Source organism: Pieris napi, chromosome 10, assembly GCF_905475465.1.
Source record: "Pieris napi chromosome 10, ilPieNapi1.2, whole genome shotgun sequence".
Lineage (NCBI taxonomy): Eukaryota > Metazoa > Arthropoda > Insecta > Lepidoptera > Pieridae > Pieris > Pieris napi.
Window position 1 is genome coordinate 6,784,113 of NC_062243.1, and position 20,810 is coordinate 6,804,922.

General features: G+C 34.2%; 2 protein-coding genes across 2 annotated transcripts in view; one reads left to right on the forward strand and one right to left on the reverse strand.

Annotated features, from left to right (window-relative positions):
* LOC125053230 overlaps positions 1-17,927 on the forward strand; it is a 72,518-nt gene extending 54,591 nt beyond the window's left edge. Inside the window, exons 53-69 of the mRNA XM_047654477.1 lie at positions 461-793; positions 1,229-1,394; positions 1,612-2,542; positions 3,144-3,339; positions 3,618-3,751; positions 4,143-4,384; positions 4,738-4,940; positions 6,134-6,290; positions 6,908-7,137; positions 7,427-7,551; positions 7,963-8,157; positions 14,291-14,412; positions 15,013-15,161; positions 15,411-15,522; positions 15,821-15,952; positions 16,527-16,693; positions 17,333-17,927. Coding sequence (XP_047510433.1) covers positions 461-793; positions 1,229-1,394; positions 1,612-2,542; positions 3,144-3,339; positions 3,618-3,751; positions 4,143-4,384; positions 4,738-4,940; positions 6,134-6,290; positions 6,908-7,137; positions 7,427-7,551; positions 7,963-8,157; positions 14,291-14,412; positions 15,013-15,161; positions 15,411-15,522; positions 15,821-15,952; positions 16,527-16,693; positions 17,333-17,419 — 3,681 coding nt within the window. The 3' untranslated portion in view covers positions 17,420-17,927. The remainder of the gene's footprint in view (positions 1-460; positions 794-1,228; positions 1,395-1,611; positions 2,543-3,143; positions 3,340-3,617; positions 3,752-4,142; positions 4,385-4,737; positions 4,941-6,133; positions 6,291-6,907; positions 7,138-7,426; positions 7,552-7,962; positions 8,158-14,290; positions 14,413-15,012; positions 15,162-15,410; positions 15,523-15,820; positions 15,953-16,526; positions 16,694-17,332) is intronic.
* Positions 17,928-18,433: 506 nt separating this feature from the next.
* On the reverse strand, positions 18,434-19,795 carry LOC125053231 (heme oxygenase 1). The gene is made up of 4 exons (XM_047654479.1): positions 19,563-19,795; positions 19,349-19,481; positions 19,061-19,272; positions 18,434-18,827 (listed from the first exon to the last, which is right to left on the reverse strand). The coding sequence occupies exons 1-4, from the start codon at positions 19,663-19,665 to the stop codon at positions 18,538-18,540; spliced, it is 738 nt and encodes a 245-aa protein (XP_047510435.1). The 5' UTR covers positions 19,666-19,795; the 3' UTR covers positions 18,434-18,537.
* Between the last annotated feature and the right edge of the window lie 1,015 nt (positions 19,796-20,810).

The window sequence follows — 20,810 nt, forward strand, 5'->3', positions numbered from 1 at the left end:
TGTACAAAATCGTCACGTTTTTCGGTTACGCGCCATGTTGCTTTTTTTATCAAAGTCTAGTATAGTGACGTAAAGAATATAATATATGACAATAATAACAACAATATATTAGTTTTGAAGTTTGGTTTACAATAAGAATAACAATATATTAATTTGAAAGTGATAAAAAAACTTGAGAGGTGTCAAGGATCACCCGGATGGAACGAAGTTCCTTTCGATTAATTAGTGAAGGAATTGTAATTTTTTTTTTTAAGTTATTTTTTCTTATTTATTATTCGACACTTAATATTTCAATGACAATTAAATTCCTAACATATCTTCCTTTTTCCGTTCCTCTAAGTATCGGAAATCTAAACTTTTAGATTTGTATAAATATGAACAACACTTAAAGATTAGTTTGCCACAGAAGTTTCACTTCTGACATGTGTACTTTGTACACACACACTTTTTATCTTTCCAGGACGTAACTTTAAAAGGCCAGTACCTAAGTTCGCCAGTGGTCATGTCCAATATATCACTAGAACTACAATACTCGGACTATGACAACGAATATCTAAAACTCAATTCGATATTAACCGACAATTCAAACGGACCAATACGTGACTACAAATTTTCATTAAAATGCACTCATCCATCCACGAATTTGGATCTAGATATGAACAGCGATATAAACATACAAAGCAGATGGTATCACTTGAGCAATTTCTACAAGTTCCAAAAGTCATTATTCTATGAAAAACTTCGGAGTAATAAGCTGTTGGTGGATTTGAATAAAAGTTCTGTTAATTGGGAGGTAAGTGATTTTTGAAGTTATACTTCTTTAGGCGCGTTATGAAAAATTGATGAAAGTGAAATTTTACGATGCGCGCGCACCGTTACACAAAATTAACAGAATGAAGTTGCCCACGGAAGATGCTACGGCATTGGACATAATTTAAAAACAACATTCAAATAATAATAAAATTTATGTTACACTTAATGTAAGAGAATAATAAAAAATATTTATTTATTTAATTTTTCAAATGTAAACTGAACTTTATTGACTATAATGACTCCTTTTCCAGTCTTTGATTATTTAATTGTAAACGATTATTTGCATGCAATCAAAAACTATTTTTAATAATGCCAAAGAAGTATAACTTCTTACGCGCGTACATAAGTACACGCACCCTTTTTTAATTAATTAACAAATAAGTGTTTATAAGTGTTATTTGTTGATATATTTCAGCGTGTGAATGAGACATACTACTACAAAGTGAACGGTACATGGTCGTTAGTGTATCCCCTGTACCAAGTTCGAGGTTTTGTCGAACGACCAGATGCTAACGATACGACTATCGCTCAACTCTCTATGATTGATAAAGCATTAATTGCTCACTACAATAGTACTGATGGTATGTAATCCATTTTTACTTTAGATATACTTAAGGAAACTGGTATACTTGTCGTCATTGCGTTGTAGCGTTTTATCCTAATTTAACACGTATTATAATTTCTTTAACTAAAAACGTTTAAGTATGGGAACTTGGTACACAAGATGAAATCAATGCATTTTTTATAAGATAATTTAAAGTAATTTAAGGTCTTCAAATTTTGTCTACCATTTTCCAGATATTTCGTTCCACTTAATTGGCGAAATCATTGACACTAGATCCGCGCAACTTAACGCTTGGAGGAACTATGATGACATCACAACCGTCGACATAGCCTCCTACATACGCCTTAACCATTCCCGATTACTGACCAGCTCACTTGTGTGGCGTCCACAAATATTCGGGGAAATCAAATCACAAGCTGTATCTACATTAAAAATAATATATGCTCAAATCAATGAAACTCTCCTTATTATAAAGGAAGCTCCCATGGAGGCACATCTAGCATTACGAAACATCTGGAGCGATGCAAAACCGAGAGTCAGAGATTTCCTTGACGATTTGAATGATTTACACGTAATCAAGGACGACTTGGACGAATTTGAAAGATTTTTGAACGAATCCTACAACAAGAATGACTTTTACGTCAAGGATATCGTTGAGTTCACCTATTATGTGCTAGATGAGATGGCTATACGTAATCATTTGGAGAATTTGCCCGGTTTCGTGAATGATATGTGGGGAATGATGGGTAATACCAGTCAATCGATCAAAGATAGTCTGACGTACGTGATTGAGTCTATCAAAAAGGCGTACGCGAACTTCTTGGAGTCCGTCAACAAAGTGCTGGAAGCAGATCTGATGGAGCTAGTATCGGAGAGATTGGAAGCAATAATATTACAATACGATAACTTTGTAAGGGACTTGCATATGCGGTTCTTGGAGTATTGGGAGGAGACTTGGGTTAATGCGACTGCTCGCTTGACGAAATACTGGCATGAGTTGTTAAAATCCATAGAGCCTTTGTTCTTCAAGATAGTGCATTACACAGAAGCGTTCGTTGTAGCTATTTGGAAAGAGGTGATGGACTTCTTCCATGAGAGGACACACGAATTAACGGACACGCCCTATTTCAATTATGTTTCTACATTTGGACACGAGATGGACAAGTAAGTATTAACAGCTTCTATATATTTTTGAAGTGAAACTTCTTTAGGCGCATGAGGGTAAAATTTTTACGGAACGTCACGAAGATGTGCAGCGTTTTTGAAAAAGGGAGAGAGCGATTGAGACCGATTGAGAGAGTGAGAAGGGCGAATTACATTATAGAAATTCTATTTTTAAAATAAAAATTTCGTAAAGTGAATCTAGAAATATTTTTTTAATATCTCAAATGACTAGTTGTAAATTAAAGTGCCACGTGGTTTTATCGTCGAAGAAATAAATTAAATTCCTAACATATCTTCTTTTTTCCCTAAGTTTTAGATTTGTATAAATATGAACAAGAGTTAAAAATTTGTTTGCCAAAGAAGTTTCACTTCTGACATGTGTATTTTGTACGCACGCACTTTTTTTTAAATCAGACAAGGATCACCTCATACTTGGCAATAAAAAAGTACAGTGCAAAAATCTGAGGTCATAAAAGCATGTACCGTTACTTCTGTATATGTATGTAAATAGATTTAAAAAAATAAAGGGTCTCAGTAATACAAAAGCAACACAAACTCTTACAGAACTTCACACGATTTTTCTATTCTCGTTTTTTTTCAGAATCTACAAAGACCTAATAAACAACGATATAATTACGAATGTAAAGAAATACACAAGAAAACTATGGAATGTCATTTGGAGTAAAATCGAGAAATATATACCATTCACTGAAGAGTTCAAACAGTTGTACAATGAGTTTAAAACCGCGTGGGAGAACTTCTTGGAAACACCACAAGTTGTTTACGTTAGAGAAAAGGTAAATTTAATGCATTACGCCCGTAGTACGTACATTACGTGCGTAATGCGTACGTACGCAATACGTTAAGTAGGTACGCAGTACGTTACGTAGGTACGCAGTACGTTACGTAGGTACGCAGTTCGTTACGTAGGTACGCAGAGTCGTAGATTTCAAAAGCGTATTAAAAGGGTTCGTGTAAACTATAATATCGTTTATTATTCCATTCTTAAACAAATTGATATTGTATTACGAAAATTCAAACATGATTTTAAATCCACTTTTTCATTATATTTTAGTGTAAAGAAGCTTACGTTAGATTAAAATGGTGGTACGATTACTTCATGATCGGCGACGCGTTGGACTCTCTATGGGATATTTTATATGAAAAAGTAACGGACTTCGCCAAAACTGCTCTTCAATATGAGGAACTGTAAGTATTAAAAACCTAAGTAAAGATCATTTCTACGTTCAATAATAGTATTTTCTACAAATAGGCTTTCTAACCGCTCATTTTATTGATTGAAAAACTATTTTAGATGATATTTAAGTTTCCAGTAGTTATTATGTACCCTATAATTTTATTAATTTTAGAATTTTTATCTAACGTGTTAAAATCATTCAATGCCGTTTATTTAATTATACCTAAATGTAGATTAACATATTTACCTAATAATTAGTTCAGTTTCGATTCTTCATCATCAATATAATATTAATTGGGCAGTAAAGATGGTTATGATAATAAAAATGGTTTAAGATCTTCATGAATTATCAAATGCGTTGCCCGTTTTATATGCTACAAATCTTTTTTTTAAATATTACAGACACCGTACACCGAAAACAAACTTCATATTCGACCCACATAAGGGCAAAATCCTCCTCGAACAAAAACTCCCAATGTCCTGGCACGCATTTAATCAAACTCCAGATTTCACTGAAATCGCTGAATATAAGGCGGTACGAGACTTCCTTGATGAATGGGTCACAAGTAATAAGAGCATTTGGACGTATTACTATGAAATACGGCCATATTTAGATTTTAATAATATCCTACCACCGTTTGCTGGTAAGTATTAATAACTTTTAAATAGTATTGTCTTTTATTAACATAACTTTTATACATTTAAAGAAAACACTTTTTTAACGGTCGATATCAACTCCGGGGAAATAAATACAGATAATACAACTTTTTCTACAGCCGTGATACTTTTTGACATTCAATATCTTTTGTCTTCAGTCACCGTGACCACGCACGCTGTAAAGCACGCGAAACGTCGGTTAAATTTAAAATTATGTAAAATAATTATAAGTTTATAATAATACATAGCTTCAATCCGTTAAAAAAAGTGTTTTCTTTAAACTATTAAATAATTAAATGTTGTTTTTTTTTCGTTATTTATTTAATTATTCAACTTGCAGGTATGGCAATGATGACAGGGCAAGGTACATTAGTAACATTTGACAAGGAGGTTTTCACAATATCTCAGCCGGGAACCTTCTTACTAACCAAAGACTACAGACAGAACAATTTCACAGTTCTTATGGAAAGCAACGATCAGGGTCGATATGATTTGGTCGTTTTAACTAGACGATCGCTTATTTATATCGATCTATATAAGGAGGTAAATATAAAATATATATGATCAATGAAACTCAAATGTGTTGCATAAATATGTATTTTAAGAAACAACATTTAGAGTTTGTATTTTACGTGAAAATCACTTCCAAAATCCAAAATTTACTAACAAAAAATCTTCGTTTAAACTAACATACATAGACAAACCAAAAAAAAACCTCTTTTCCACAGACTAATGAACAAACTAAATAGTATAAGATCCCGCTATACAACGACCTTCACCGAGATGCTTATTTAATGAAACTTATTTTATATTTAATTTAATATGTCAATAAATATAATCCATATGGGTTGCCTAGCAAATTTCAGTCCAGAGTATGTTTAATTAATATTTAAAAAAAATTTTTTTTTATAATTTGCATGTAGTAAATTTTTTGAACTTTTTTCAATCAATATTTTTAATCAGGGTAGTATTATATATGTATCACTATAACCTTCTTTTATACTAAAGATGTATATATACTTTAGTGTCACATAAAAAATATACACATAAATAATTAATTGATTAAAAACAACCTAACGTTTGCATATTCTATGGGCTTCATACTTTCGATTGGTATAGAATTTATCTAATAATCATACCGGTGAAATGTTTAAAAAAATATTTTTTTTTTAAATTAATTAAACATACTCTGGACTGAAATTTGCTAGGCAACCCATAGATAATAATCTAAAGAAACTAATCTAAGACAAATCTAATTTAAGAAATATCATTATTTCTTTACATATATCTCTTGATTATTTATTTTTGTAATCCCATCAAATATGTTAGCATAACTATCATCATGGTGATACATGAGTCAAGGTTGTCTCATCGCAAAGCGCATCCTTAACATCCATTTCAGGACGTAGCGCTAAGTATATAAGTTTTCCTACCGTATGTCAAAAACGTATTGAATTTTGACATACGGAAGTAATGACTTATGCTAAGACCCGACTCTAACTAACCCTAATTGTGCGTTAAAAGGAAACATTTAAAAAATTCACTGTATAAGGATGTAACAGAGTCCATTGGCTCTACAACTCATGGTCTCTGTTTCTTTTATCATTATTTATGGTCAAGAAGATAAGTTTTCTGTGCATGACACGCCGGCAATTTTTGTGGCTGGTTTCTTTACTATATTTTCCTTTATCGTAAAAACTATATTTTTTTCGCAATAACAAAAAATATTTTTGCAGCAAGTTTCACTCGGCCGTTCAAAGCCCCTAAACTTACCGGCGTCTATAGAAAACTTCATCGTAGATAGGCAAGCCGATACAATTCATATAGAGACCAAGACCGGACTGGAGGTACATTGTGACCTTCTTTTCAAGACTTGCAAGCTAGAAGTTGATGGTGAGCTTTTTTGTTGTTATTTACTATAATACCAATTCAATGGATATACATAAGTAATATGAATTCTTATAAATTTTCCTTTTCTTTTACGAATAGAAAAATTAATATTACAAAAGTTCTTGGATTCTCTTTCAGTTTCTTGGATTTAAGCCATTATAAATTGTATATGTTGGAAGATAAATAGCTCTTGATTTTATAATATTGTTAGTATGTAAAGTTTAGTTTTTTAGTGTAGGTACATATATATTACTAGCAGACCGGCCAAGCGTTGCTGCGGCTAAGGTTTTTGTTATATTACATAGTAGTAAACTATTCAAGGGAAACGGTAAGAGAACACCAGTCGTGGAGACCACCATGTGAAATGTTGGTACTTTTAACACAGCGCCATCTGTTAGAATTGTGACTATCAAGTAGTAAACAAATATTTTGCAATAAAATAATATTGCGGGTATAAATTGAGATGTAAGCTATCCTATCTTTTACGTTAGATCAAACTACACATAGTGAGGAAAAGTGATTGAAATCGGTTATGTAGTTTCGGAGTCCATAGCGGACAAACAACGTGACGCGTAATTTATATATATTAAAGATAAGCGATTTTTTTTGATACCCTATAGGTTGGTACTACGCAAGTCTTGGCGGGTTACTAGGAACGTATAACAATGAGCAATACGACGAATTACAACTACCCAATAGTACAATCCGGGCGAATATCGATCAGGTGGCCAATGCCTGGCTGCTGAGACAGATGGCCTCCTCGCAGCCCACCTGGGGTCCACTTAATGATACACAGTGCGCCAAATTCTTTATGAACAAAGTCTCACCTCTGCATCCATGTTTCACTGTGGTAAGTTATTTAGATTTGATGCACTATAACCTTTATTGAAAAGAAATTCTGACGTTGTACTTAAAATATATTTCAATTGCCCATAATTCACCCTGAGAGCATTTAGGGTCTAAAGCCAATCTCTCGGCACTTAAACCACCCGAGGCGATTATTTAACAATAGCAACATTTTATGATTAAAAACCTTAAGAAGAAATTTTGAATTATGAGATGTTTACACATGCTTTTTTACAGTCTTGACGTACTTATGTACAGAATATGTATTTTAAATACTACACTATTCCTTATAGATCGACGCTCTTCCATTCTACTCAGAATGCGTACGTGGCGTAGACGCGTGCGCGCTCGCTAACTCATACTTAGAACTTTGTGGACAACAACATGTTCCTACCCATATACCGGACCATTGTGTACAGTGAGTATTCAATTAAAAAACTATTCTTCTGCATTTCGTTGTAATAAAACTAGTGACCCACCCCGGCTTCGCACACTCAACCGTGACCCGTTAACCTTGAAAATTTTATACCTAAACCTTCCTCATTCCGTGCAGTAGTTTAGACATATGTCGCTGACTTTTTGTAACCATTATCAAGCTCTACAACTTTTCTCTAAAAACAGAAATTCAACTACCACGTAGATGCCTTTTAATTTTTCTGGTATTATACATAGTCTTTAACATTCACTAATAACGTGACAATCTATTGATAAACAAATTTTTCAAATCGGTTCAGTAGATAAAGAGATTACAATTACCCATTGCGATGATCCTATATTATTAATTCTCATATTTTGGACACAACTTTTACAAAATAATACAATTGTATAGATGCATAACGCCTCAAGGAGATACGGTAGAAGAAGGATCCTTCTTGGAGTTACAAAGCCCGCCCAAATCCGCCGACATAGTATTTGTCGTCGAAGCTCAATACTGTAACAAGAACGTGCGCAAACTAAAGAACATAGATCTCTTCATCGATACGTTTGACAGTAAATTGCAGGAGAATGGATTCTCTGATAACAGGTAAGTTTTTTAACTGATTAGGCTAATAAGCTGTTTATCTAATATATAAAATTCTCGTGTCGCGGTGTTTGTGGTTAGACTCCTCCGAAACGGCTCGACCGATTCTCATGAAATTTTGTGTGCATATTGGGTATGTCTGAGAATCGGACAACATCTATTTTTCATCCCCCTAAATGTTAAGGGTAGTCCACCACTAATTTTTTTTTTTAATTTTAGATAAAAAATTATTCTTTATGTTTTATGATACAGCATTAAAAAATACATACAACCCCTAATTTTCACCCCTCTACGATCAATCCCTATCTTTTATTATAAATTACAAACATGGCAAAACGACATTTGCCGGATCAGCTAGTTAGATTATAAAAAGCAATAGTAAGTCTTGAAGGTTTCCTAGTAGGTTTAAGTTATTTCATTGTGTAGCGGCGAAGACAATGAGAAGTAGGCCGAGGGGCAAGTGGAATGCGGCGTAAAAATAATGGAAACACCACTCACCTAAAGTCCACAGTCTCTTCACCTGTCTTCGTGAGAGAAGACCACAAATAAATCTATATGCACTATAAGCGGAAGAAGCGTAAGCGCAAGCGAAAGCACACGCGTGAGCTCGCGGCGGCGGGTGAATCTTCTCTGCGGCGCGGGAGCATGTAGAATGCGGTCCCCTCCTTCTACACTTTAATACCGCAAAAGAGAAAGAGTGGTGTTTAGGAAATGGGTGCGGTAAGGATGGAGAATGTGATCAGAGAGGACTAAAGGAAACTGGATGGCGTGAACATTGCCCCCGGCCTAAAAAACCTTTAGGTTTTTTATAAAGAGATAATTTGTAATATAAAAAGAAAAAATTTAGTATGAAAAGAAATTATAATAAATAAAGCGGTTTTTTTTTTTTGAAGCGGTTTCTAAAGCGGTTTGTAAACGGTTTTGTAAAGCAGTTTGTTAAGCGGTTTCTAAAGCGGTTTTATAAAGCGGTTTCTAAAGCGGTTTTGTAAAGCAGATTTACTGATTTGGTAATGGGCATAAACGCACAACAGGCCTTTTATAAACTCCTGTTGCGGTTTTTACTAAAACTACTCTACAAACTCCATCCTTTCCTGGATAGATTTCCATCACCTTTCCTAAAGGCCAAGAAAGTGGAGAAACATTATCTGTTACAATTACTACGATTGTACCTATTGTAACAGGATTGGCCTGTGTATTCCATTTTGTCCTGGATTGTAGCAAATGAAGATATTCTACCTTCCATCGGTTACTAAATGATTGTACCATACCATCCAGCAACGCAAATCGTTTTGAAAGTGAAAGTGGTTCATCATTTATTTTTATCTTTGCGGGTAGAAACTTTAATGGTGATGACATCAAGAAGTGAGCTGGAGTCAGTGCTGTGAGCTCAGATGGATCTTCACTTAAAAGTGTAAGTGGTCGAGAATTGATTACAGATTCAATTTGGGTAAGAACAGTTAACATTTCTTCGTACGTGAGTAACTGCTCACCCACTACACGACGCAAATGGTTCTTAAAAGCCTTAACAAAAATTTCGAAGCAGCCACCAAAATGAGGACTTCGAGGAGGATTGAATTTCCACTGAATACGATTATTTGAAAGCTCAGTTGCAAATGTTTCACGAAATTCATTCGAATTTGTAAGTGTAAATATATCTGATAATGCATTTTTAGCTCCAACAAAATTCTTTGCATTATCTGAATAAAGAACAGAAACCGAACCACGACGCGCAATAAATCGTTTGAATGCAGAAAGAAATGAACTAGTACTAAGGTCTGTTGTAAGCTCAACATGCACGGCTCGAACCACCATACAAACAAAAATACAAAGATAAGCTTTCATAGAGCGGACTCCACGTTTTCGATAAGGAATAATTGAAATAGGACCAGCATAGTCTACAGCTGTATGAACGAAAGCATTAGATTCGTTTACACGATAGTCGGGTAAGTCACCCATGAGCGGTATCGTAGGTTGAGGATTTGCTTTGAAACAAAAGTTACATTTATGTATAATTGATCGCACTATGCTGCGGCAAGATAGTATCCAAAAACGTTGTCGGAGTATCGCCATTAAAGTAACTGGACCAACGTGACAGTTATGATTATGATAATAGGAAATAATTAACTCAATTATCCTATCCTTTTGCGGTAACAAAATAGGATGCTGGTGATCATACTGAAGATTGGCATTTTTTAGTCTACCACCAACCCTTATCAACCCATCAGAATCTAGAAAAGGACATAATCTTTGAATAGAACGTGAGCAGCGACCACTAGTTTTAATGTTATGGATAACATCAGAGAAGTATACTTTTTGTAAAACCTTAAAAATCTGTATTTCAGCAAAATTAATATCATCAGCAGAGATACTAGTAGATCTAGGAAGTCTTTTCAGAAAACGGTATATCCATACCACTGTACGGAGAAACAATAACCATGAAGAAACTCGATGAGACAGTTCTAAAATTGGGTTTGGATCACTCCACACAGTAGCGGGGATAGAAACTATTTTTCTTTCTTCTTCTACATCAACAGCTGTTTCAGAGTTAACCGAAGTAATTGGCCACTCAGATGATTCCAATTCTAAGCATTTTGGGCCAGTGAACCAAATAGAATTATTTATAAATGCAGTGGGTGACAAACCGCGAGATAGACAATCACTAGGATTTTGATCACCCGCAACATGATGAAATTTTTCAGGTCGAATATAAGAAACTATTTTTGTAATGCGAGTAGCAACAAAGGTCTTAAAGCGGTGCGGGGATGCGGAAATCCAATGTAGTGCAACCATTGAATCAGTGAAACAAAAAATGTCATTAATGACGTGACTTTTCTTGTAAGTATCTATTACCCGCTGAGCTAGCTTAGCCATGAGTAAACATGCGCAAAGTTCTAGTCTTGCAACGGAAATGGTTTTAAGCTGAGCAACTTTCGACTTAGCACATACTAAGCGAATTATAGGCGGAGAGTTTAAAGGTTTATTTGTCTTTAAATAAACAGTAGTGCCGTAGGCTTTTTCACTGGCATCCGCAAAGGCTAATTTATACAAGCGAAAGTCTAACAAAATATTAAATAGATCACTTTGAAGACTATCTCCAGAACATAATATATCATTCAAAGATAAACCAGAAGATGCTTTTGCACTAGCGTCCATCACCATGCCCCATCTCGTGGAGGTCTTATCCAACCTCGCAACTGCATGATGTGGAATATAATAACCATGATTTTTATTATCATTTTCCACGAATGAAATGTAACCCTTATTGATGTATTCTTTAATAATTGCATCATATTCCAAACGAAGTTCCTTTGATACTGACATTTTACGCTCAAGAAAATAAAATCGTTGTTTAGCCATATCATATGAGTCTCCTAAAACGGCTGGATTCTCTGAAAAAGGTAACATCACTGTATAGCGACCAGTGGAATCGCGAGAAACAGTATTTGTAAATATGCGTTCATTCTTAATAGCGTCTGGACTCAAAGGGACAGAACATTGCACCTCTTCTAAATGACAAAACTTTTGAATTAAACTTTCTAACTGCGGCTGTTCAACTAAAGAACATAACGAAATAGCGGTACAACTGTTATAGTTATTGGTGCAATCAGAACTTAATAAGGGAACGTTTCCGATGATAATGTACCCGAATATTGTTTCGAAAGCGGTAGGAGTGCCAGGTGCGCCAGTAACACGGCCTGACAACATTATTTCGGCGTATTGCGGTGCACCAATAAGTATATCAACCTCTGAAGGATAAAAATAATTTTCATCCGCTAAGGTAATATTGTTCAAATGCTTAAGCGATGACATATTAATTTGTGACACCGGTAAAGAGTCTGTAATTTTGTCTATCGCAAAGGCATTCAAAGATAAAGAATTATTGTTAATCCGAGAAGACAGAACAATAGACACTTCTCCTATTATCGGATTTGACGCGGAACCAATACCCTTTACAAATTTATTAGAAAATTTATTAACCTTTAAATTTAATCTTCTGCAGCATTTCATTGTTATAAAAGTGCTTTGAGATGCACAATCAATTAAAACACGCACACTGTGTGGTTTACCATTTAAACCATATATCAATACTTGTGCCGTACCTAATAAACATGTATTATTACTTTCAGAAATAGCGGGCCGAATATTACAAAGCGAAATATTTGAGTTATTAATCGGCTGATTGTCGCTGCGTGCAGGTAAATAAGGTGTGTTATTAGCGGGAGGCACAGCAACCTGTGCAGTTGCATTGCTCATGCGATTCAAGTTATTAGGGTGAATGTTTTCTTGAGAAACCGTCGCATTACGACACAGCGTTGAATGATGTCTCATGCGGCAATGACGACAATTCCATGCAGACTTACATTTATTTAACATATGCGATAAACTTAAACAGTTAAAACATCCTTTATTGTTTTTGATAAAAGTATATTTATCCTCGATAGACAATTCTTTAAATGAATTACATTTATATAAATTAAAATGATCGATGCGTTTACAAAATGAACAAGAAGACTGCTTCTCTGTAAGCGAAACGAACGCACGCGACGAAACCGGTTTGTTATCAAATGTGCGAGTAGGATCCAGATGTTGAGCTATCCTATTATGTTCGCGTACGAATGCAATTAAATCTTTATAACTAGGTATTGTTGGGTTATTCATATTATGTAATTCAAAGGAACGAATCGTACTAGAATCTAATTTCTTACATGATAAATATAGTAAAATAAAATCAGCTAAATTTTCTAATTGCAATGATTCTAAACTTGATATTGCGGTGCAGTAATTGTCAAGAAACAATTGTAAATTTTTATGTGAAGCGGTGGTAAGCGGTTTGAAGTCTAGAATCTTTTGCATATAGGCTGAACCTAAACTTCGTTTGTCATGGTATTTGTCTATAAGCGTTTGCCAAATTAAAGCATAATTTTCGGCATTTGGAATGATACCTGCGCAAACTGAAAGGGCCGAATCAGACAATTTACTGATTAAGTATTGAATGCGTTCATGATCTGTAAGGTCAGGGTTTTCGTGTATCGTACGTTTAAAAGATTCGTGAAATATTGGCCACTTAATGACATCACCATTAAACATCATCAAGTCTAACTTCGGTAAACGAAACGATCTACGTTGGGTATTTGAGTCTGACAAACCATTGCTACCTACCACTGACTTGTTGAATTTTTCAAATATGTACTTAGAATGACAGTACATATCTTCAAATGCATTCATGCATTCAAAATTAACAGTGTATAGGGGATTAATTGTTAATTCGATTATATTTATTTTATTTACAGTTTCTGAAAATTTATCCCGAATGTTGTCAATCGAAATCATTCCCGATAAAAAATAATTTATGTCTCTTTCATCCGATGTCTTCTTAGACCTATCATATAAATCTTGTAATCGTGAAAATAGATTGTCGCGTTTTGCTATTAACACGGCTCGTTCAATTTCAAGAGAACTGTTAGCACCTTGTTTCTCTAATGTTGCTTTACGAGTCTCCATATTAACTAAGATATATATATATATATCGCGAATTGAAATAAACTAAAATAATATATCGCGGCTCGAAAGGACCAAAATAATGTAGCGGCGAAGACAATGAGAAGTAGGCCGAGGGGCAAGTGGAATGCGGCGTAAAAATAATGGAAACACCACTCACCTAAAGTCCACAGTCTCTTCACCTGTCTTCGTGAGAGAAGACCACAAATAAATCTATATGCACTATAAGCGGAAGAAGCGTAAGCGCAAGCGAAAGCACACGCGTGAGCTCGCGGCGGCGGGTGAAACTTCTCTGCGGCGCGGGAGCATGTAGAATGCGGTCCCCTCCTTCTACACTTTAATACCGCAAAAGAGAAAGAGTGGTGTTTAGGAAATGGGTGCGGTAAGGATGGAGAATGTGATCAGAGAGGACTAAAGGAAACTGGATGGCGTGAACACATTGTATGCCTAAATTATTGTGATAAAAACTATATAATTATCGCTTAGTCTACTAATTATTTTTTTACCAAAACTATATATCTGATCTAAGGGAGTTCTAAAAAGGTATCTAAATCGGAATTAACATGACCATATTTTATATAGACAAAAAATATATCTTAATATTTTTAAACTTTAAGTAAATCTTTTAATTTTTTAGATACGCTGTAGTGGTGTATGGAGGCAGCGGGGTTTACCGCAAACCACGAGCTCTGTATCATCAGAATAAATTGTTCACGAATACGGTGGACATACCACGGCACTTTGACACATTTACTATAGGTGAGATTCCTTTTTTTCTTTAAAACAGAGTTTTACTTTATTTTTTAATAAGTAGATAATTATTCATGATATATGATATTTCACGCTAAATTGTTACATAGGTATCAAGCATTCTAAACCTCGGAAAAGATAAAAAAGTTAGAAACAAATCTTTGGAAATTTGGTCGATTTGTACTGGAACGTGTTGATACTTAAATCATCTGAATAACAAATTTATCATTATAATTTTTTTTATTTAGTTATAGCCGCACTCACATGGGCACACATAAGAAACAAAAAGAAGTTACATAAATTAGAAGCAATGAGTAGCCTCTATGATATACTTAATAATTTTACATAAATTAAAAATGAGACCAAAATCACAAAAAATTACAAAAGAAGCTAAGAGTGAAGTACCAACAGAATGTCCTTACTTATCAGGAATAAATATCCAGATCGTTTGAGCCTCCAACCTTAACATTTCGAAATACGTATAGGATTATTAAATCATGAAGCATGGCGCTGTCTGCATAAATACAAAAATAATACATAAATCCTTATGTAATCCTAAAAAAATTGAATTTAAATATATTTGTATATATGTCAATATTTATTTTACAGAAAAAAGTGACTTAGTCCGTGGAAACCGTACGGTTCGTTCAGACGTGTTCGCGGCTGTACGATTCGCGAGCGGACTTCCGTTCCGAGCGGCAGCACCACGCGCTCTTTTCCTTATGCCTTGTACTAAATGCGACGCTAGCCGAAGTGAGGTAAGAATATAATTTAAAAAGGTTCTGTTTTTACAGTGATATGAATATTTAGGCTTGAAGATTGGAAAAGAATTCTAAAATATTAAATATCAAGAAGCATATAAAGGAGGGGCGAAACAAAATCGAACGACTTGTATAGGTCCTAGGTTCCTTTTAATTTGATAAAGTTGGGAACTGCTAAATAAATAGATGCACAGTAGGTAAGCACAAGTAAATCCGTCTTCAGTTAGTATACAAGTTTTTTTTCAGTTGGACTATTCGACTATATACCACCACCTGATGGAAAACTCCATCACTTTACACATACTAATGGATGAGGATTTCACGCTGTCCAAAAAACGAGTGGCAAAATATCTTTTCGGTAAGTCAACTTTTATCATTTGTCATAATAATAAAGGAAACTAGTAATGCCGGGGGTTAAACCGCTTTCGAGACCAATTAATTTTTACTTTTGGAAAAGATCGAAGGACCAGAAACTCATATGAAGTTGGTTATATTATAAAACCTTTATATTTGTAAAATTGATTTTTATTCAGGATTTAGCCCATATGTTAAACACACCGTAGTACATATTAGTACGATCAAAACGGTGATATGATTTCACTTTTTACTTTCTTGAAACATAAAAAAAACTAATCGCATAATGATAATACTTCTAGGTGTGGACAGTACTCTGGCGTACACAAACAAGGATTACGAAAGAGTGGTAGGCGACGCTGGATTGAGGAAGCAAGTGAAGTTGCCTAAAGACAAACTGGGATTGTGCACCTCATTAGCACTTGAATCCAATGGTACAGTAAACTTAGTTATTAAATATTATCAACAGATGATTCTGTTGCTAGCAAATTGACCAGTGGTCAAATTATTTGCTTTTTAATCATATATTCTGCCTGTACTCGACATGACCGTTCTGCTTTTATCCATTATAATTCCTTTTTCTACTTCAAATTTTGTCCTTTTATCTAATATAAAAATTGATGTAAATATAATTTTAGCCAGTTTAATTTTTCATAACAATATAAAATTATAACCATTTATGTACTTATATAATAAATTTATCTGATCCTTTTCCAAATTCCGCTCCAATTTCTAATCCAATAAAATAAATCTAATAACGCACTTCCTAACTTTTTGCATGGCTCGCACAAACCGTGCAGACCAAGAAAGGGAAAAAATTTTATTTGCTTATGACACTTTTCCCATCACGCAAAAAATGACTCAGTTTACTTTAATTAATTAAAATTCTATCATGTATACTTACACATATTTTCGACTAATATCGAACTTAGAACCCCGAACAATACGTTTCATTTATTCAGTTCATGACGAGTTACAACAAACATGAATTATAATTGGTTGTCGCAGGTACAATTTGGGCGGGCGGCAAGTTACAAGGGGAGCGTGGGGCGGCGCGTCGCTTTGCCACCGTAGTGGGGGCGAGAGCTGCTCGTGCTTCCAGCGTGTGCGCGGCCCCACGCTGCGAGTGCCGAGCGGCCAGGCTCCACTGCCGACCATGCACTTCACATGACCCGGTAACTATAAAGCCGGTTGCAGACCGAAAACTAAGCTATGCCAAGCAAGCTAAGTTAAGCTAAGCTAGAAATAAATATCATGCACACCAACAGCTAAGCCAAAGCTCAGTCAGTGTGTGCAAAGGGAGTGCGGGGTAGCGGGAGGGGCTTAGCTTAGCTCGTGTAGCTGCGCATCGGCATACACAACTAACTTAGCTTCGCATATTTTAGTTAGCTCACATAGCTTAGTTCGCACAGTTTGCGGTCTGCACACAAGTATGGAAAACTGCGTCAGCTATGCAAGCTAAGCTAAACTAACTTAGCTTAGCTCTTGGTCTGCAACCCGTATTAGTCTTTAAATGCTAATACTGTCTCAACTCCATACTGTCTTCACAATTTCGCCGTTTCTGACTACTGTCAAAATTGATTAGTTGTTTTGGGAAGAAGATTTAAGTTTGACGTTCCCGAGTATTTTTCAAACACACTTGTTGTAATACAAGGTAAAACCTTGCTTACATACAAAACAAAAATTGGTTTACCATATAAATATATAATTAATAACATAGCCAACGTGATACTGCTGTAAAGAACTCAAACCGACTTATATAGATATTGTAATAATTTACGAGACACGTATAACAATACGAGTAATATTTTCAGTTGGAGCTATCATTTTGGAACACTGAAGACATCGACGAGCTAATAGATCTAGCAATGGACACACCCAGTCTACCGTCATTTAGGTGATACTCTAGGTTATTATAGAAATTGAAATATGTTTATGTGAACAAAAACTTAGAATATTTTATATGAAACAGGTCTAAAAATTGAGGTAAACAAAAAAAGCTATGAAAATACATTACAAATCTTTTATAGATAATATGAAAAAGATTTGTGTAGCTAAACATTAAATTGTAATTATTTTTTAAACATGTTTTTTTTCACGTTTTTAATTTCCAAAAATCTACAATAAACTTACAACATTTGATTGATAGGAAACAAAAATGTTAAATGTTAAAATTTATCTATTCACAATATGGACCCTACAGCTTGACCAAGGTGTGACTACAAAATAATGTTACAATATTAACAACTTTCAATTGTTTAATTGTAAATGTATTCTGTAAGTCTAGTATAATTCATAACTAAATTAAGGATTATATTTTAATTGTATTTAATTTTATGACAATTACTTATGTAGTGTAATAATTTATTGTTTTATTTTAATGCCTGCAATAAATTATTTTTACATGTGGTTGGTAATTTTTTTAACATTCAAATGTGAAAAATCAAATTTTATTTAACTTTACCAACAGATTGCTGTCACATTAGCAAATAGCCAGCTATTTTAATTATCAAAATAAAGAAAATTAAATAAGTTTTAAATAGGTTGTGAAAGGTTAATAAAAAAATATAAGAATCAGTCTTTATTAACAAAAATAACTACATAAAGTATTTTTCTTATAGGTCAACTAAAACTAGTAATCACAATGAGAGGAACTAATGTATATGTTAAGCGTCAGCATATACATATAACAAAGTTAGAAATACTTGTTACGAAATATGTTTCACACATTTCCTAAATATTTTTGTGTATTATTGCTAAAAATTAATATAACATTGTCACTATACAGTCAAAACCGTTTACGACGACATCGCATAGAACAACATACTGGTTATATTGACCAAAATCAAAGGTCCCGGCTGAATTCCATTGAATTAATAACACCGTCATCGGCTGTTACAACTATCGGTTTTTAAGACCAAATATGAGTAGTCCCTTCTATGTTGTTATAACAGATTTTGACTATACTTTAAAATATAAAAAGCTAAACATGAGAAAGAGAACAGCGCTTCTAAGAAGATTATTTGTGTAATTTATATGCCATAACAACACCAATTACTACTAACATAACAGCTGATGCCTTATACATTAAATTGCAGAGAACTTTATTCTGGCCCCTCACCGAGTTGACAATCAGATTATTCATTAGAAACACTTGGTTGCTTTCCTCTATAAATGCTTCTTTCTCTTCTTCAGTCATTTTTTCAGCAATTTCATTCATTGCAGCTTTAAAGTCATTCTTCAATTGAGCTATATCCACTCCAGTGAAATCTGTCACTTTATCATTGTATCCAGCTGTTGCATCACTTTCTAAAATATATGTACATATATATAAACATGAAGTCATGACTTATATTATAACCAAAACTTCATAATAATTTAGAATGAGTCAACTAAACTACATCTTAAATTGATAGATCAAGAGCTTAAGATATTGTTAAATGTCGAGTTGAATAGTCGAGAAACGGCTTACTCATGTATACTGTACTAAAACAAAGATATTTATTTAACTATAATCCAAAACTAAAATGAGCAAAACTTACTGTCTCCAAACATTTTGCGTTTCTTTGTAAGTATCTGTCCACCACTAAGTAAGCCCAGATACAAATGATAGATATAAGCCATTAAAAGCTGCGGGTTCTCCTTTTCTAAGTTTTGCAGGTGTTCTAAATAATTTTCCAAAGCATTAGACTTAGGCAGAGACTTCCAATCTGGTCCCAGATAATGAGCGAGGTCTTCTTCAAAGGCCAGTTTTCTGTCAAGTTAGAAAAATGCATATATAATAAACTAAACCTAATAAAAATTCACAAGTAAACCTTTAGGAACCATACCTGTATAAGAGTTTGTGAACAAATAATCTATCAAAGTCTGACAAGTTCAATCTTTTCTTCGCATCTTCCAGATAAGCAAATATATGGTAAAATACATACAGTCCTCCACCCCATACTTTTTCATCACGTAATGCTAAAAAAATATCATAAAATTAGATAGAGAGGATGTATAATTAATTACGAAAAATTATACCTAATATGCAGTATCACTTACAAATCGCAAACTTTGCATTAACCAATGCATCGCTCACTGAATGAATTTTTCTTGTAGCTTTCCTCATGCGAGTAGTAAAAAGTTCACCATGAACTTGAGCCATATTAAACACGAATTTTCAAGAAAATTCTAAACAAAGAAATAATAACGATTTCACAAAACTATTATTTTTTCTGTTGTTTTTATTTTGTGTAAGTCGCGAGCACAGTCTACAACATTATCGGTTTTTACTTTTTACGGTTTTTTTCAATCTCTTATCACAGATGTTTTGATTATTGTCACAGACTACATGACACCTACATAGGATATTTAAGCAAGTCAAGTCAAAATCATTTAATCAGAAAGGTAACACAATGTACACTTATGACCGTAAAAAAAATAATATAATATATTAAATGCTTCTAATTTAACATTTACTGCCAGTTCTCAAATCAAGGGCTTAGAACGGAAGAGAAGAACTGGCAATAAACTCTTCGCCACTCTTTTTAATCGCCAAGTTTTTTGTTTTACACAATGTTAGTAAGGAGCTGCAACCATTACACCATGTTCCACATGACAATATCTTAAGTAATCAATAGTTAATTAATCATAATAAAATAAATGAAAAACAAAGATATTATGTCCTCTATCAGCAGGAGGCATCGTGAAATAGGAGCACGCACTTACAGTCTCGTGGGAACAACACGCAAATACATAGTCGAAATAACTAACATCACCGCATACACGAATTCAAGTTCGACCAGTCACTACAAGTACCACCCGTTCACGTATGAGTAAGCCAGTTTGCGATCTTAAAAATAACACCAAACCGTACAAGCCAAACATCGTGGAGGTACTTGTATCCATGTAAATAAGCGACGTCTTAATTACTATCTTAGCTGATCAGGACAGATACCTGAGTAACAGGCAGGCTTCGTACAAGTCAAAGGAACGAACGAACAAATTCTAAACATTCGCCAAATCATCAAAAAGAGTAGAGAATTCAACACCCCCATGATCTTATGTTTGGTTGACTAAACAATGCCATAAGGCATAAACTGTGGAAGGTAGGTACTACTTGAGATGGGAGCTCCTGAACACCTTGTAGCTTTACTCCAAAACTTCTACATTATTTAAATAATATTTTAGGAAAGAACGGTTTCCTTCTTCCATCAGGATGAGTGCTGAATACTCCAATATGTTCCAAACAAAAAAAAGGTGTGATACAGGGTTGCATCTTGTTCCCTACACTATTTATCGTACCTATAT

What these genes read in the sequence shown, in the direction of transcription:
- LOC125053231 (XM_047654479.1), bottom strand. Translation starts at nt 19,665, where the DNA reads ATGGCTCAAGTTCATGGTGAACTTTTTACTACTCGCATGAGGAAAGCT. An exon ending in TAATGCAAAGTTTGCGATTT is followed by an intron (nt 19,482 to 19,562) that starts GTAAGTGATACT and finishes ATATTTTTTTAG; the next exon opens with CATTACGTGATGAAAAAGTA. An exon ending in ACGCAAAATGTTTGGAGACA is followed by an intron (nt 18,828 to 19,060) that starts GTAAGTTTTGCT and finishes CATATATTTTAG; the next exon opens with AAAGTGATGCAACAGCTGGA.